General features: G+C 48.0%; 1 protein-coding gene across 2 annotated transcripts; it reads right to left on the bottom strand.

Annotated features, from left to right (window-relative positions):
• Nucleotides 1-5,225: 5,225 nt before the first annotated feature.
• LOC139060577 (uncharacterized) lies at nt 5,226-18,318 on the bottom strand. Of its 2 annotated transcripts, none has more exons than XM_070539722.1 (4): nt 18,179-18,318; nt 13,104-13,213; nt 8,563-8,836; nt 5,226-5,415 (listed from the first exon to the last, which is right to left on the bottom strand). In XM_070539722.1, the coding sequence occupies exons 2-4, from the start codon at nt 13,174-13,176 to the stop codon at nt 5,361-5,363; spliced, it is 402 nt and encodes a 133-aa protein (XP_070395823.1). In that variant the 5' UTR covers nt 13,177-13,213; nt 18,179-18,318; the 3' UTR covers nt 5,226-5,360. The 2 variants fall into 2 exon arrangements, with proteins under 2 accessions (XP_070395823.1, XP_070395824.1); XM_070539723.1 differs by having other exon boundaries at nt 13,104-13,206; nt 18,179-18,307.
• Between the last annotated feature and the right edge of the window lie 281 nt (nt 18,319-18,599).

Here is an 18,599-nt window from a genome sequence, read left to right as displayed (position 1 = left end):
CGCCACCATCAGCGAGGAGGTGACTTCCCCCTCAATATGGCGGCTTTGCCGGCTGGCCAGGTAGCCTCCCCCATGCCAGGAGGACTGGTTTGGCCAGTTACCCTCAGCTTCGTCCACGGCTGCGCCGCTGCCGCCGTTGCTCACGCTTTTGTTGGGCCCTGCCGGACCAAGGAGGTTGCAGTATGAAAGGGCCCCCTCTCCACAGTACGCGAAGCCGCTCGGCACTACGCAGCACGCATTCGGCTCCGCCGTCGCTAGAAGCAGTCCGGCATTCCACGGCCGGCCAGGAACGCCGATGGGGGGGCGGGTTACCTCCTGCCGCGGAGGAGCGCGAGCGGTGGCTGCCTTTGATGCGACCGGTATGTCGAACGTCCGTACGGCCGCGCCGATGCGGGCAGTTCTGGCCGCTGACGCAAGAGGCTATATCCGTCCTGCGTTGCCCGCCGGTCCCGCTACCGTGTAAGCGGTTTTCGGTACCGGCGGAAGGAAACGCGGAAAGAAAACGTTGCCTCGGAGAATGCCCCCCACGCGAATTACACGCGAGGCCCTTGACCCTTCCGTGCAGGATCGAACGGTGGGCCGGCGGCGAATCCCGGAAGCTGAAGCGTTGATGAGACGTGGCTAATCTCGTGGTGGAAGATGTGCAGCGTGCGCCATGCAGCCCACGGCGTGTGGCAAACATGCAGACAGCACATTACCACGTAAATGGTTGTTGACGCTTGTAAGGAGGTTTTAATCGTTTCCTGTCGGAAAGGGAAGCGTGTTGATCGCGCGTACACTGATGTCGCCTCTCGCGAGGGTACAGCGGCTTCGCCAGGAGTCGACATCTTCACTGTCTACGAGCTGACTTCGGTAGCAATAAAGTGCCGAGAAAACAGGCTACTGGTTGGATTGAGCAAGCGTTCTGTATTAACTACAGTAAATCATTAAGGATACTATCTGTTATATACCGGTTACAAGATTTGCTTACGACATGGGCCTTCTCTATGTATTCACTGCCCACGTAAAACTGATCATCTGAGTGAAGCATTAAGTTCTGCGTAGGTCGGGTGAATCTCGCAGGGCACTGACGGCAAAGTATACGACGTTGGGCTACTTGGTGCATAGCTGTGGATGTTTCTGGCGCAAAGCTTAACACAGGAAAGCCTGTCTGTTTCTTTTTTCTTTCCTTTCTTAACCTTCGCGCCACAGACATCGACAGTAAGGACGGTATTTGGTCGACATAGGCGTGTGTGTTGGGTCAGCTCCTTATAAAATGCTGAATCTCTCTATTCACGAGAGATGGTGAGGAACAGGAGTTCACTTATACGAAGCCACGCCGAAGAGAAAACAGCTGATCTGAAATCTCGCAATACAGTACTATAGGCTCGAAACGATAAACTCGCGAATTGTGTGCCTCATCTGGAATGCGCTTAAATAATTGCCGCTTTAAATAATAATCGCTTTAAACATCAACCAGCCTTCGAACAACCTGGGCACAACGCAGCTTACAAGAAGGAGTCGAGACGGCCACCGAGCATGCGTCGAAAATACGTCGCGTGGTGTTTCGAATACTACTGGTTCTTGCCTCGCATCTCGGCTTTCTGGCTAAGATAAAAATAACTTTATGTTACTGGTTCATTCAAAGTTGCGAAGCACACAGCGCGCGTCGGCGAAAAAGGACACTCTGGCAAGCAAAGAAAATATGTGGGCGATGATGACAACGAGAAAAAAAGTGAACGGTCCTGCCGTATGCCTATAAAATAAATGGTGACGGTGTTTTGAGAAGCACAGGGAAGCATTTCGTGCGCACTCTACACTTCTTCGTATAACTGCTCTCTCCAGAAGCAGCCTACGGCAGGTAATAGTAACACCATCGTCACTTTAGACGCAAATTAAGTTTAAAACCGGTACAGAAAACGTCCCCGGTACTTTTGCTGTACGATGGTGCACGCTTTGACCGAGCGGCGCACTTACACTTTTAGTGCCCAAGACGACGTCTGCTTGGCTGTTGCAGGCGTGAGCATGAATATGAATGAAAGGAAATTATTGTTTCCCGCAGCAGCGTTGGCTGGCGGCGCGGCTCCTCCTTTTGGCTACTCTGTCTCGAAGCGGCGCTGTCAAGGCTGTCGAGGTCATGCGCGTGCGCCTGTCTGGTGTAAGCTGAGAAAACGTTCCCTTCCAAACCGGTAAGGTCACGCGTGCCATTTGTTCTCGCCTCCACGGCCGTTTCTTCTTTCGGCACGGCCGCCGGGAACAAAACAAAAGGCCGCTGCTTCACACTCACTGACCGTCTTCTGGCGTCGTTATATTTTAAACCATAAGCGGTGACCCCTACGAACGCACCGAGGTACCTGTCGGTTTCTCAGTTATCGCGCGGCGTCACTCGTAGGCAGCAGGCTCTAGATGCAGGTATCCTAGTCTGCATTGTCAACGACTTCCAGACACATTGTGAAAGACTGCCGTTGAAATGCAGATGCGAACGCTGCGCTCCCGCTGGCATATGTGTGGGTGTACAAGGAGCAGAGAGAAAGTAAGAGGTAAATGAACTCGGCCCAGCGAATTATCCCTCGAAATAAAGGGTAAGTGAATGTAGAAGGAATCGAATATGCGAGCCGACCAAGCATATGCTCGACGCCGCTGAATGCATACGCACTTGGGCTGGTTGGTTCACGAGTCGAGCGGAAACAACGCAAAATACCAGGACGTTAGAAAACTGCAGACAATGTCAACATACAGTGGAAATGTTAAGTGGCAAAGAAGGAGATGATAGAATCCGCTTGGCAGATATACCAGCAACTACTGTACACTGCAATCATAGTGATCGCCGTTCAGCTTGCAGACCGAGCACCGCACTGTGAGGCGTTATATCCTCTTTGTTCATTACAGTTTAGGTGCCTTTACCTATCTGCATCGATGCTTACTGTTGCCACTGTGACGTCATCGCGCAGGCATGCGCGCCACGGACGATGGCACGAATGCAAGAGGCTAGCTTTTCCACATTATGCCTCTTGTTGCGGAGAAGCCAGCCTCCACGAGTGTTTTCAGCAACGCACATGCAGTCTCGTTTCGACATGCTTCGAAAGAAAGAGGGTCTCAAATGGACTCGGTTCATGCAGCTCAGCATTTGCTGTGTCGTTTTCGTCCAAAAGAAAAATAGGGTCTTAGATGGACTGGTTTCATGTTACTCAACAGTTGCTGTGACGTTGAACGCGAAGGAACTTATTGTTCCTTCGCGTTCGATACATCCCCAGCGCCTGATCGAGTTGACCGTCTCGTTTATCGTTTGTCTGTTACCAACTCGGTTACCCTCCATTTACCTCGAGGCTTCTTGAATGTGCTAGTTATAGCTAAGTTTACACCTCACTCCACCCCCTTTAATATCGAAGGCTTGCTTGAGGGTGCGTTTTAAACAATTCTGTGCCTCGTTTGCTTGTACCGGTTTTTAGCTTGGGTTCACGGTTGTCTTATAGGATAACCCAAATTATTCTAGTCGAAATGGCTCGTATTCATTGCTCACGCCACTAAATTAAAGCATACTTACCTGATATTGTCACATCGTGTGATGTCCGTTGACGCTTGAGTCCACTCGTTTCAAAACTGAGAACAGGGAAGCCTTTCAGGTTTTGCGGCATTAAACTTGCGTAAGTTTCAAACTAAAACGATCGCAAAAGGCTTGTAGAGCGAAAGAATAAACAAATACGGAATTATAGTGGCACACCCAGAGCAGTTCACAAGCTATGGTGTAGAGCGCCGTCATCCCACGCAGAGAACTTACTCAATCTGCGTTTGGGGCACTCGGGGTCCAATCAAAACAAGCGACGGTGCCCTTGCACTTCCGGATACAAAATTATGTCATTCCCCACGCTGAACGTGCGCTTGTTACCTACTTCTTGAAACAAGGCAGTAATATGGAGTGCTTACTGAAAAAAAAAGTAACATTACGTTAGAACTCTTCGTAAAAGCATAAGCCAGCCAAAAGGGATATTGGACATCTTAGCGAAGGCAGCCGGCCAACGACAAACAGCACTTACGAACGAAAAGCTTTGTCAATTCGGATCTGGGAGGGAAGGGGGGGGGGGGGCGTATTCTGTAAGTGTCCACCTAGTTGACATGTCTATTTCTTCTCCTAATCAACTGCTGATTGGCTGGGGGCATCTTTCTCCTTCTGACAGATACCCCAGCCCGGCCAATCGGAATTTCAGCAGAACGCGAAATGGACATGTCCACGTGGAAACCTACAGGATAGCCCCCTCGACCACCCCACCCCCCACCCCCCTGCTTAACTCGCAACCCGGCTGTTGTACTGTTGTGACATGCTGAACTGACTTCGGAACTCCAGTGATCTCAGTAAATGTGAACATATATGATCACTGAGACACTCGCCTCTCGCCTTTTTATGTGAGCGATGGTGAAATGGCCCCTCGACGAGTCCCTTTGGCCCATTTGGTTGCCAAAAGGAATATGGCTTCGATGGCGCGTCTGCAAGCGCTATATGCTTTGTCGTCGTACGGGACAACACCCTAACTTGAATCCCAGAGGTTGTTCTCTAGTAGTCACTTTCTCAAAGCAGATAGTGTGACCGCAATCACTATCCATCGCTGCAGCAAAACTACAATGCGCTCGTCTACTGTCTTTTGCTGTCTGTGCTGCAAGGATGCTCTCGGTCGACGGTCGTTATAAAGGGCTTCGTCACGCAGACTTGCAGTTGACTGCCAATTGCGAGGTACAACTGCTCGGCATGAAGTCATGTCTCGACCTGTCACTCGAACAGATTCGCTCCAAAAAGAAAATTTTTTCTGCGGACGTGCTCAGAATCGCCAAGATTAAAACACCTTAATATAACGCTTACAGGAGGTGCTGAATATGTCCGCTATCTACCAAGTTACTATGGGACATTTTCCAAACCAGACTACATTTCGATAGCGTTCGGTAGCCACAGTAATGCATTCTGGCTTCAACAGCTGTGTCCATGGTAAACGCTCGACAGGGTGGTGGTAATGATGGTGGATGTGGTGGTGGTTGGGGTGGTGGGGGGTAAAATACCTTGTGTTTATCGGAAAAGAAAAACCATGTTAAATGAGTAAGTTAGTGCGCCCACGCTCACTCAGTTATCATTTCGGTGCTTAAATGTTACAGACTGCGGCAAAGTCAGTCAAGAACTTTATTGAGGTCCTGAGGGGTCTAAGCCCTTGGAGGTCGCACGCGGCGAGCTCCTTGGGCCGAAACCGTAGGCGACGCCCAAGTCAAAATGAAAACTTCTTTAATGTTGCGTTCGAATAACTATTTTGACCGAAGACCGAATTTTCAAACGCGAAGATGACTTCCTCGGTGCCGTATTGAAGTGGATACAAGGTGATTCGCGACGCAGCATGTTGGACTCAGGATTGCGGACAGCAGCAGAAGAGGCGGCGGAGGACTTTCCTACGTTGATGCCTAGAAGGAACAATAATAAATAATGATTTATGGTGTGCCTGAAGCGTTTCAGAACACAACATCGTGTCACCCGCCAAAAAAATTAACAGTGCTATAATATAGGAGTTTCGTCTTCGTAGATTCCTGTGTCATCATCTAGCATACTGACCACGACGTAACAGCAGCTTTCATTCTGTGCAGAGAAAACAAAACACATGCACTGCTAGTTACCTCTGTTTTCAAATACAGAAAATGTGACCGTAGTATACTATATAAAGGGGACGCGTTATCTGTGGTAAAGAAATAACTGTCTGCAGGCAGACGTAGTCTTAGAAATCAAAGCGAAATACTCGAAAGAACATACGAACTGAACATAATCGTATGCGAGTGGCATCAGTTGGCGTTTCATGCAGTTTTCCCACATCTTGTCGAATGCTTATATAAAAACCAGCAATTCAAGCGCGCTTACACGTTGTTAGAGAAGCCAGAAGCTTTGGAGAGGTTGATTACTCGGGTATTGGTTTCGTGTCACAGGATGTTGCTTTCGTCTTCTTTTGTGCCAAAAGGGTCCCATATGTCACCATATAAGTTATCACCGAAAAGTTTACGATATGTTGACGGTACATATCGAGCGTTGTCTTTAACATATTTTCATCACATGGAATTCTCATAAAATCGCCTATACGCAGATACCACAATTTTATTCGTTGAGCTGAATCGCTCGAAGAAGGCGGATCTTACTTGCATGATAGACCGAAGTGCATGATTAGCTAATTACCAAAATTTCACTGATTAACTGTCCAACTAACGTCCTTACGGCACATACTGCAATTTACGAATTGTAGCCGGTAAGCTCGCACTTGGAATGAATTCTCATGATGACGCCGATTTCGAGGTATTAGTTTCCAAAGCTTACAACAATATACATTGGCGCTCCGGTTATATTTGTGCGTCAACGCAAAAAACGGCGCTTTGTTAAAAAAAAAAAAAAGATGCAAGTGGAAGAACAGTGCACCTTTATCGCAAGTTTGACGACGCCTATGGCCTGACTGGCCTGCAGACGGTAAAGCAACGCAAGAATGCATTGTCTTCAGACCAAACTCACTGCTGAGTATTAACCGGAAGCGTTAGCCAGGCCGCTTGTATTTAAATATTGGGGAATTAAGAAGTAGTTTTGCTCTGCAACCACTGTACAAGCTTTAAATGAGGTTTGTTGCATTTGCAATGAGTTAAAATTTACTGACTCAATGAGATAGACTTTTTTTTATTTAGGCTGTCGGTTTTTTGGGGGGGAAATGTTCTTGAAGTTCGCAAAATATTTAAAAAAATATATCCAAGTACCAAGCTTACAACTCTGTAACTCAGCAATAACAAAAGATAGCATAGCTCTGTAAACCGCACCTAATAATTAATGCATGTTAGGCAGACTAAATAGATGTATTGTACGCCACTCCAAAGTATATAACTAACCTTCTAGCAGGACGTTTGTAAAACCCTTGTAAACGTTTAACAAGTTTGCGTAAGCTGTAAATTCATATATCAGGATTGTCCACTTTGGATACTCTAACAGGTACAGTTAACAAAGCTGCAATGTATGTTGTTGGTGCGGAGTTGTGGGGTTGTAAACTTCATTCTAACCTACTTCTTTTAAGCTTTCTCATTTGAAGAAATATTTGTAATAAAATCCAGGTTATTAATAAAAATCTGCTTCCTAGAGTGACTAGACTATAACTTTCTATCTCCAATGATACAAACTTAATTCAACTTGCCGGTCCAGTGGTTATGTTATATAAAGCATTTCTGCGCTTTATGTGTATTTGAGTAAGGAAATGTGAGTTGGCCAGACCTAACGGCAGACCAATGCGCATGCTCCGTTCCTTTCTTTTTTTGAATTGCAGGGTTTAACGTTTTGAAACTGCGCACTAATCCATGAGGGACGTCGCATGGGGAGGCCCCCGGTTAATTTCGTCCACGTTAAGGTTCTTTAACGTGCATCTAAATTCTACCACTCGAGCATTATCTTATTCCGACACCGTCGCAACGCGGGTGCTGCGGTCGGGACACGAGCCCGCGACCTCATTCTCGGTGGGTAAGAGCGCCGGGTGAAGCGATTGTACGTAATATAGCGTCGCTTACGTGCCACGTATCGGCATGACGAACCGACAACGAGCCATCAAGATGAACAGACATCTTCCATGGCCCGTCGGAAGCACCGCGCTTGCGTTTCATTAGGGCTAGGGTTCTGTACGTTTTTCGTGTCAGTCAACAAATCTGTGTGAGCAAAAACTATCATCATTAGCAATGGCTCGTGTCACTGCTCGTGCGTTCGTCGTCGTCTTCTTCCACAGCGGGCTCGATCCGAAGCCGCTCATCGTGCCAGCGTTCCCATACTGCCCCTCCCTCTGCGATGGCGCTGACGGCACTGGCTCACTGTCAGTCGGTGCGGTGATTTCGGTCTCAAATTCTTTCTCATTATGTCGCGAAATGAAAACACGAATGTACGTAACGAATGTATAACACGAATGAACGCGGATGCCTTTTGCATCCGCGATGTGGCAGCAGTGCGTTCATGACCCCAGAGAACTTCCGGTCCGCCATTTTCGACAGTCCAGTTAGCCAAGAAAAAAAGAAGTATTTTGTCGCATAGTATACTCTAGCCACATATTCTTCATGTTTTAAGATATAAGGAACGTGCGCCGTACGTTGAGCTCATGTACGGGCTTCTTTTGTTGAACTTGACACTACAATTCACCTGTTAAACATTCCAACTCTGCAGCAAAACTGGTGCCAGCTGGAGGGCCTTATACATTTATAGGCTATTGTAACATGTGCTGCTATTGAGGGCTTACCCAATGATCTTCAGGAAACGCTATTGGTATGTAAAGGGTCTACAAAAATAAATGTGTGCATGCCTTTCGTCACGATGACCACCGATCAAGAAAATAAATGTTTTATTACCTTTGTTCCAAATTCTGTATCACCTTATTGTCGTGCGCTACACAGCTTGGCTGGTCATCCACCATCACAGAATAAAATGGTTCATGATTTCTTTTTTAATATGATTGCGTACGTCCTCTGACGAATGTCGTATATAAACGCGGGTATTTTCGTGTCGGAAACTATACTTGCGTTACAGCCATAGGCTCTACCATATATGCACCAACCTACCGTTCCCAATTTTCGCTGAGCACGTCCAAGGGCCGGGCGTACTGCGAGTAGAGAAAGATGGTCTCCCACGAGGCCGACCTGGCCAGGCTGCGCGCTGGCGTCGACGCGCGCGACTGGGACTCCGGGTCCGTCACCAGCTGCAGGTCGGGCAGCACCGCGGGCGGCAGTCGGGGGGGCCGGCTCGTCAGCGCCCCCCGCACCACGCCCCGCAGACGGCGGCCCAGCAGCAAGTCGGCCACGCACCAGTCTCGTGGAGGCTCCGCATCAGCGTGGTCTGTGCATTCACGCACTGTACTATACACCCATCATTCCCATATAGCAGCTCAACGATCGCGATGTCCTAGTTCCCTCTAGAAGTTTTAGTAGGAAACAATGCACTCACGGGGGTGCTGTGCCATACTGATGGCGATATCCTGGGTGTTTTCTAAGTATACGAAGACCTTAAGTAATATTTAAACATAGCTGTTTTGAAATAAAAGCGTGGTCCCTTCGTAGACATGTCGTCAGTGGTGGCGACCACGGGGCGGCGGCTGATGCATGGTGATTAGTCGCTGATTAACAAAAATTAATTTATGAACATTTTATTCTTCTTTACTTTCACCGGGCTCATGGTAATCAGGAACTTGAAGCGCGCTCTCCGTTCAAGCCATATAGGAACTTTTGAATCTGGAATAATGCGATTAACCGCGGACCCGTGGTACCACTGTATTACTATCAGATAGCGCGAAACCGAAACTGGGAGGCCGCAGCGAGCGTAAGGCCACGCCCATCGCGGCGACGTTCCGTTACGTCACACAGCAACGGGCAGCGAGCGCGCTGCGACAGCGAAGGAGTACGGAGACGCAGTACGGACGAGGCAACTTGAAGGAAAACCGCGTAATCCGAGTTGTTGGTACGGACACTCGCGGTAGAGCCTCACATGCCTCGTCGCAGTGGTTACAACGGGATCGTCTGTACGAAGTATATACGCCAGATATCAGAGTTCCGTGTGGACGCACGGCGGCTGTCCATGCTTAAACCAGCACGTGCTGATTGGATCGCGGATAAGGCATAGTGTGGACCGCAACTGCAGCGCGAGAAGTGGGCATGGAGTGTCGCAAGCCTTCAGCATATGTGAGGTACTGAATGTCTGTGGACAGCTAGAGACGCCGCTATCTCGGACACGGGTGTCTGTGGGCCTTGGACACTTCATCCCGGACAACACTGGCGATCGTAACGACCACAGGCTGGCTCATTCCGTAGACCTTTTGAATTTCCTCGCCGGCGACAGAGCGAACGAGTGCGTGAACCTCGCCGATGCTGCTGCTGCCGAAGGCTACGAGCATGCAGAGAGTTGACGCTGCGTTCGATTGCCGGTCGAATAAGGCAGACCACCGTCGACGCACTTCCTCCGTCGTAACGGCTTCAGCGAAGAACTCTGCCACATTCTTTGGGGCTCCACACCAGATCAGCAAAGAGCTGTTCTTTTACGCCACGCATAAGGTGGTGCAGCTTTTTGCGCTGCGTACTGTTTTCAAGCGAGCAGGATCCGCTCGCACGAAGAGGTGCGTCAAGTGTTTGACATGCACAGTAACGGTCTCATTTGGCAGCTGAACACAAGACTGGAGTGCACGTTTATATCGTTCTAAGCGGTCAGCGCTTGTGTAACGCTCGAGAGGGCGACGTCAGAATTCGTGCCAGGTTGTTAAACGCCTTTTTCATTTTGCAACCAGCTGCAGGCGGCCGTACTCTAAGTTGAAGTACGCTGCAGATGGTTGCTTGCTGGACTAGTTGGTTCATTGTAACTTATGTAACACTGCGAAACATGAGGACGGGACGACGATAGAGACCGAGTAAAAAGAGCGCTGACTTCCGAGTGTTTAGTGTAATGTCGATGCAATGCATATGTATACGTACGAAGCACCAGCAGGAAAGTAAAAGAAAGGGGAGAAAGGAAAAGAACAACAAGCAGCATGAGTGGAACAAGGTGACATCACCAAGCTCCTAATCACAAGCCACCTAAAAACCTAAGCTGTTTTTATGTTATGTTTCACGAGCTTGGAGTGAGCAGATACCGTGGTTAATAGAGCTTTTCTTGCTCTTGGTTCATAACCCCAACATACGTGATCATTAAACAAGTTTTGTCGCAGTTCTAAAAACGTAATGGAATTCTTCTCAGGCCATTCATGCGTCAAAATTAAAGGTGTTAAGTTTCGTTTCAAAAATGTCAAGCACGTTTCCAGCTGTCTGATGAAAATCCACTGTGGCGTTGTCAATGATCATGATTAGAAAGTCGTCTACAAATCTAAAAACTTCGATTACCCTTGTTCCTTCGAGACATTTGTTGATCTTCTATCATGCATAGTTAAAAACAGGTCGCTAAGAATAGGAGCAATACATTACCCGCTGTATCTGCTCACTCCAAGCTCGTGAAATGTAGCATTGTTAAGTGCTACTTTACTAATACCGTAATTTGTGAACATGTGCTCAAGAAAGCCTTGCACTTCAAATTGGACGGCTGTTTAACGCGGGATACCCGCAACCTCTTGTGGTCTCTGTGGCCGAGGGCCTGTTGTGAAAAATGAGAACAGTGCGGCAATCTGAGAAGCAAGATGTGGCAGGTTCAGTTGTGCGCAAGAAAATAGCCATTATTTCTTAATTTCACCAGGCTTCCCACAACCTGAAAAAGATTGGAAAGCGCGTAGACGGTGATGTTGTGTTTTCAGGTCCGTTAAAACTTTCAATCCTGTGCAAGAACACAAACCCGTGCAATAGCAAACAGAAAAAAATCATGCAAGATTCAACACCAAAAAACGTTTCGTCTCTTGCGGCCAGGGAGCGGCTTCTCGCGTGCCGTTGTCCTGCGGACGCGAATACATTGGACAGACAGGCAGATGCATAAACACCAGACTAAAAGAGCACAACAAGAATATAAGTGACGGTAATCCGGGCCAGTTTAGCTTACACTGCCGTAAATGTGATAAGTCTACGCGTCATCGTAACAAGTCATGCATGCCCGAGTTCGAAAAAGCGAAATTGTTTCTAGACAGAAAGATCAGTGCGACAGAGAGATTATCGAGGTGGTCAAGACTGCTCCTTCAGGAGAGGGGTGTGTAATCATGCCATCACTTACACTGACCAAAAAGGAGCTAAGGCTTTTAGATGGTTGGTGATGAAGAGCTTGGTGGTGTCACCTTGTGTCACTCATGCTGACTGTTGTTCGTTTCCTTTCTCCCTTTTCTTTTCCTTTCTTGCTGGCGCTTCGTATACGTTGCGGAGTTTTGTGGCGACGTCCCAATGACTGCAAGCAGAGACACGTTCAAGCTCACTCAGCCTATCCTCCACATCTTTACATAGATATCCGTGAAAGGTATTCCGTGTCCACGGGTTCTGAAAGAAAGTACAGCGGGTTCGTGTGAGACATTCCATGGCGGTTTGAGTCGTTGTCGTAGTCGCTGTCTCGTTAAGTAGTTACAATTCTGGCGACAGGCTTCGTTGTCGTCGGCTTGCTCTGTGAAGTGGGTTATCCATAGGAGTAGGGCAGTGTTCCGGTTGTTGGACGGGGTCTGCTGCATGGAATACGTGTTTTACCCCACATCTCCACCAATCTGGTCGTGTAGACGGATGACTAAGAGGTGAGTTTTGAATTTTGCTGGTTGCTCAGGTTTGGCGATGGCGTGTGGTTGAGTTCCGCTTCTACTTCATCATCTATGTGCGGCTTTAAGCCAAACATTAGGTGGCAATATTCAATCATACGTTGCGTTATACATACATCAATTCAATATGATTATCGGTGTGCATGATTTTTTGTTGCCTTCGTGCGTTTAGAAAGTTATGACTGCCTGAAAACTTAAGCAAATAAACGCAGATAAAGCCTAGTGAGTAAGCCCACAAGAACGAGGGTATTATACAAATCCAGGTACTACTACCCTTCATTCCCATGGTAGACGAATAAACGCTGTGTCCGAATTCAATGTAGTCATTTTAGTTAGAAGATCTACGGTCCTCCGTCACAACACAGCTGCGTATTTTACATCCGACTTCCCCTGAATGGATCACGCTGTCAGCAGGCGTCACTTGACCTGACACCACTGAGGTACACGTCAAAACGTCTGCAATGAGATCGCCATCGATCTATTCGTCGATGAACAATGTAAAGCGTCCGCATGCTTATACGGCCGATTGCATATGAAGAGCTCACCTACTCGACGAAAAAAAAAACCTGCTGAAAATTGTTTATATTAAAATATCCGGTGGTCTCCGAGACAATGCTGCTTCTGTACGCTCCGTCCGGTTCCATGGAAAGAAGCGCATGCGGCGTATATATGCACTATATAGGCCTCACGCAAGGTCTCTCACGATACATGTCTTGGCTTAGGGAACCTGCAATTACGCGGCGGTTACAGTAGTACCTCGTGATAAAATCTCGGGAAGGCCACGCGGGCCTTACGTATAGAAGCGTAATTTTCAGTCCCTCCACGCTATCCACGACGCTATATAACAATGGCACGCAAAGAGAGAGAGAGAGAGAGCGAAAATAAATAAAAGAAACTCTTTCTCACCGCTTTGATGTGTGTTCGGCAAGCTCCTCGCGGCATCGACGTTACCCTCGGTGGGTCCACATGTCCGGGTCATGTCTGCAGTCCCGCCCAGATGAAAAGAAACCTGCGCGCTTCGCACAAAGGTTTTCGGTGTAAGCGAAGGCACATTGGAAGTAGGCGCCAGCAACACTATTGAACAACGGCTTCAGTAAAACATGCACGACGTACGGAACGCCTACTCAATGTGGCCAGGGTCCCTCGTTAAACACGAAAGTGCGCTACACCCGACAGGTCCGCAGTGGCTCCGTATCGGTATACCAGCCTTAAGAATAGCCACGTACCAGGAACCTTTGGGGTAATTTGTTACATGTGACAAGGTTGGCGAGCCGCAAAATATGGGAAGCTATCAGAAAAGAGAGTTGAGCCGTTTTCCTATCTCTCTCATTTCTTTTTCTTATGATGGGATAGAAGGATGTGACCTGGTCACGGAACAAAACTTTCCAAGCTTTCTTATTATATGGAGGGACGGTACTCTCTGATGGTGGTCGGCTGTCTTGCAAGGCTCCTTTCCAACCACAAACATTCCTTTTTCCGAGGTTCAGACTGTTCTTTTTTTTTTACCTAATACTTTGAGAGCTTAGGCGTATCGTCACCGCACCCGATACCGCCTGGAGTGATTTCACGACAGCCTGTTAGAAAAAGCCCCTATTTCCATCGACTAAGCGATAGCGTGTTCCCAGAACCGTGAATTAGTCCACACTGACTTCTCAGCGTTGGCGGAGCCAGCTGTAGGGCACAGAGTGCGGGCCATAGAGTAAGATGGGGCGGAGTCTTTCTTCCCCTGTCGCGGAATGTATAGCTCACTGGTCTCCTGCTTCGACCATAGCGCTGAAGAAAGGCCCACCCAGGCGAAGCCGCCAAGCACTAAGTCTCTTCCATATGTCTCCGCACACCAAGGCAATTTCGGAAATTTCTGCCGAAATTGCTACTGCACCTTTAGTGTCCCCAAGCAGCCCGAACGAAAGCCCGCTGCCACACGTCAGTCACACCAGCAGTCACCAGCATGCGCTTGAAACGACACCTTGTAATGTTAATCTTTGCGTTTGACGAGCCGCGACTCTTCACGATGTAATAACACAATAAACAGACACAGAAAGGAATGAAACGGACGACGGCAGTCTGAGTCTGTTACTTGAGTTGCCACGTCATGAACGTAATTCAACTCGCCAAGTTCTCTATCCTTGTGAGTGTCATGACATCATATTTGCCACGTTCAACTGCTTGAAGCTTCGGCCACGTTTCTATGTCATCATCGCCACGAGGCTGTTCTCTGCAAATTCAGAACAAATGCATCTGAAAGAGTAGGAGCTGCGAGCGTGCGACGATGCCAAGACCTGCTTAGTTAGCATTCTGAGGCTCTAAACTACGTGGCATAGCATTCTGCAGGTCGCAGTCAGGCGACTCTTCATTGGGCATTCAAATGGCCTCGCGCTACACTGCAGTGGGAACGAAAAGTAAAAGACTGAGCGTCCAGACACGATGACACGTGTCCATCACGCCGTGAAAGTCACCGCTTGTGTCGGCCTCCATCATGTCATTACTGAAATGTACAAGTTGCTAACTAATAGGTGGTTAGGCTACGTTTCCGAGTACAAAGGGAAAATGTAACTTAGCAGATTACGAATTACTATATTTAAAGAAAAAGTACTTGAATATAATATTCATTACTGGTGAAAGTAACTGGTTCCTTGCAAGTTACCTTCAAATAGTTGGAAGTCATATTTCTAGAGGACAACCATAGAGTTCAGTAGCTTAACTGGCACACTTGCGCTCTAAAAGAATTGTTTTTCGAATTTCGACGCACACTTGGCCCCTGTTTTTCACGGGAAACTGTCACCGAAAGATAGGGTCAAAAGAGCTGGAACTAGCTCTTCTGGGTCCAAGCATGAAGGTTGATAAGCTGTAGCTGTGTCTTGTGAATTTGTTTAAAGAAATGACAATTATCTCGAGAAAGCTTGCAGTGGTAATGAGGTTCTTATTACATTTTTGCAAACATCACAGACTGCAGTTCCTGAAGAACGTTCGAAGTGTAAACTTTGCAGAATATACTGAACACTTCTTTTCTGTAGCTACTCGTCCCTTTCTCCTCGTATATCATACTTTCATACACGTATTCAGGTGTCATCCTTGAGCTATATAGCTGCGACGCGGTGAGAAGGTTTTTTCTTGGGTGTTCAACCAATATTTGCGCTATGGTTCATCAATGCTCTACGTACACTACTGCGGCACCTTAGCTGCGAGCACAGGCTCGGAAGTATTGCGCATGAACGTCTGCAGAGAATCGTCTTAGCCATGATTGGAACGGTGTGACGCAATACGGCGTTTCTGAAAGAAATATGGCCAACGACACATTACTACGCCTCTTAGTCTACTGGAGCTAATTTTTTTTCAGCAAAATGGCTCTAACAAGAGAGTGTGCCATGACCCAAGTTGATGATATCAAGGCGTAAGGTTTCGTGTCGTGGTGTCTGTGAGCCTTTGGACCCATGCATGGGCATACGTCCATTAGTCAGTACCGTTCACAGTGCTGGGCGTTGAAGCCCAGTACGATGCCTACTGTTTCGAAGTGGACAGTGGTAACAGAAATTTGACAAAGAGTATCAGCCTGGAATGGTGATCACCTTTAACTTCGTAAAAAAAAAAGGTCAGTTTGATTTGAACGGCGAAGCGTTGGCTACGACAGCAAGGTTTAGCGCAGCGTTCGAAATCCTCGGACGAGTGCTACGTTAATACTCCGCGGACGGTGTATTAACTATATCCACGTTCGACATGTTGGCACGACGCAGCACACAAAGCAAATGCTGCGTGGAAAGACGTACTAGGCGTCTCACAAAGCTGTAGTCACTAGAGAAACTGTTTGTCTAGTGACTCTACAAAGCAGGAGTGATGAGCGTAGACAGAGGTGTTGGCGGCGTCGCACCTCGATGCTGCACGAGATGAGACCGACAGCAAACCGTCAGTGTTGTTCCGCACCCAGTGAAATAGTAACTCTAGCTTGAAGTTTACTGGTAGTTCCGCTCAGGCCAGTCCATGTCTTAATTGGTATACAGCAGCTCAGCAGGAACGCTAGTATGCCGCGCACACCGCTCACGCCAGCAGAGGATGGCAGTACGCCACCGAACCAAATGGGCAGTACGTTGACGGAGCCTCTACTTCGCTTTCTATGTTTTATTTTTTTATTTTTGGATAATCGCACTTTGCCTGTCTGGAGACACTCTGAACATTCCGATAGAGGGATAGCACGACGACGGCGACCGCATAATTGCTATCGCAATAAAATATAATCTGCCGCTTATTGGGTTTCCGAGAGACACTTGCCTGCGAAAAACTCCAAGGTATTCTAAGCTATACTACGAGACGCGAAGGTGAAAGCCAGCTGTGAACAATGAACGAAGAACGCGCTAGCAGTGGCACGAGCGCGTCTGTGTGACCACGTGGTTCTTCTTTTTTTTTTTTGTACGGTCATGACTGTATGCGTTCGTGGTTGAACGTTTCCTGGCGACAAGGCCGTTCGAGGACACCTTCCTATGAGACATATAAGGCTTCCCCCTTTAAAATGACGAAAACATGTGGACGCTCCTCAGCGCCCCACTCAATCGGCACTCCAGCGGAACCAGCGCAACGTTTTGCCTTCGAATTCGCCGCTGGCGTGAGCTTTGGGCGCACAAGCACTCGCGCGAATGCTGAGCAGAGGTGTGCGTATGCACCACTTCGTGGTGCGTACAATGTTCCGCGGAGAACGTACAGTACACCCCAATCTACGAACGCTGACGGTTTTCATTCTGTTTCATCTCGGGCACCCAAACAATTCGCAACGTCTACAACATCGCTGGTGGCATAGAGGAAGGAAAAGTTAGGTGGGAGCGTTACGTCGCGCAGCCAGCCTTGGCAAGCCAACGCTCCGTGAAGCCCATACATTTGCTCAGTGGTGGCCCAACACCATGTGACCACTTGCGTCGAGATCACGGAGAAAGAATCGACATTTGCTGAGGCGTTTGGTACCCAGTAGCTGTGCCAGTAGTTTTTATTCTGTGCGCGCTTGTTCAGCTGCCCTTCCGTTGCTCTGCCTGCAGAGCGAGTACACGAAAACCAACCGCGCACTTTAACGTGCGATCACGTGTTCGGCCACCAGGTTTGGCTTCAATCGCGTTGCGCGATGCTCCCTCCTAACGTGTTTTCCTTCCTCCGCGATTGGCGGTGCTGCGCATCAAGCACGCCTTGTGAAACGCCTGCTAGCTGCCGGAACGCTCATCTTTCTGCATAGCAGCAGTCGCCTTGAGTGTTGCGTTTCGCCAACGTGTCGCACGCGTATGGTTAGAACGCCGTCTGAGGAGTTCGAACGCAACGCTAAACCTTGTCATCGTTGTCAATGCTTCGCCCTTCGGGCGGACCTGCGATTTTTCTTTTTCTGGAACGCGAGTGCTTCCGGCCGTGATATTGCTTGTTGGCAGCTATTGCTATTTCTCTAAACATTAAGTTGTTCCATTAGGTTAAGGAGAGCTAGCGCCACTGTAACCTAAATCGCAACGAAGACACAAAATATTCCACCTCCGCCCGCCCCCTCCCTGGGGTGACATTCTGGCCATTGACACATTCCGATATATTGTCGGATTTCGTAACGGCAGTGTTTTCATCCAATCAGCGAGGCCGTAGCAGCTCTCTCATTGGGCCAAAATGCCGCCAATACCGAATTCGACATATGGCGGAATTTTAAAAAGTTACCGTATGACACCCTTGTTCACCATTACATAGCGTCAGAACTTCGTCTCCCCCCCCCCCCCCCCTTCTCGCGGAAGTTCGCACCAAACCAACAGAACCATTTTGGAAGAAGCGATCAGTCTCGTTTATCAAAGCTAGCTTGTCGTGATACAACGTTTCGTTGGTATATTGCGTGCAGCTAATTGACACAGACAGCATGGAACAACGCGCAATGGACGCTGCGCACTGCTCGGAGTAGCATGCCCCGCTGTCGGGTTGATGATACCACTGCGACGATGATGACTGTATGTAGAAGCACGAGCAAAAATGGTACTTACCAATGAAGATACTCGTCTGACGAACTTCGGTCGCAGCTCCAAGTGGAGTGTCAATTTTGTTTCAGTCGAATTTTAAGCGTTCACGGCAGCGCTTGCTGCTTTCTGCCGACTAGGCACTGCCGATGGCGATGGTACTTTCCAGGAACGCGCTTGAAGCGTTGTTTACGAAAGCTTTAGAGTGTGTTGCCGGAATTCTCGTTGATTTCTCAAAATTCTCGTTAGTAGTCAATTTCTTTAGCACTTTAATTCCTTGGTTTTATTGCCTGTTGGCTGGTATTGTTAAAAAAAAAAGAATCGAACCATTCTGTTTTATTTTTCATTTTTTCATCCAATGATACTGATTGTTCTTTAATTATTGTGATTATTTCAAGCAGGGCTGCCATAAGGCGTATTAAAGAAGGACATAAATATGCACATAACC

Source organism: Dermacentor albipictus, chromosome 5 (assembly GCF_038994185.2).
Source record: "Dermacentor albipictus isolate Rhodes 1998 colony chromosome 5, USDA_Dalb.pri_finalv2, whole genome shotgun sequence".
In the NCBI taxonomy this organism is placed as follows: domain Eukaryota; kingdom Metazoa; phylum Arthropoda; class Arachnida; order Ixodida; family Ixodidae; genus Dermacentor; species Dermacentor albipictus.
Note: the sequence above shows the minus strand (reverse complement) of the source record. Positions and strands in the feature narration are given on the sequence as shown.

What these genes read in the sequence shown, in the direction of transcription:
- LOC139060577 (XM_070539722.1), bottom strand. Translation starts at nt 13,176, where the DNA reads ATGACCCGGACATGTGGACCCACCGAGGGTAACGTCGATGCCGCGAGG. An exon ending in GCCGAACACACATCAAAGCG is followed by an intron (nt 8,837 to 13,103) that starts GTGAGAAAGAGT and finishes GTGAATGCACAG; the next exon opens with ACCACGCTGATGCGGAGCCT. An exon ending in CTCAGCGAAAATTGGGAACG is followed by an intron (nt 5,416 to 8,562) that starts GTAGGTTGGTGC and finishes TGTTCCTTCTAG; the next exon opens with GCATCAACGTAGGAAAGTCC.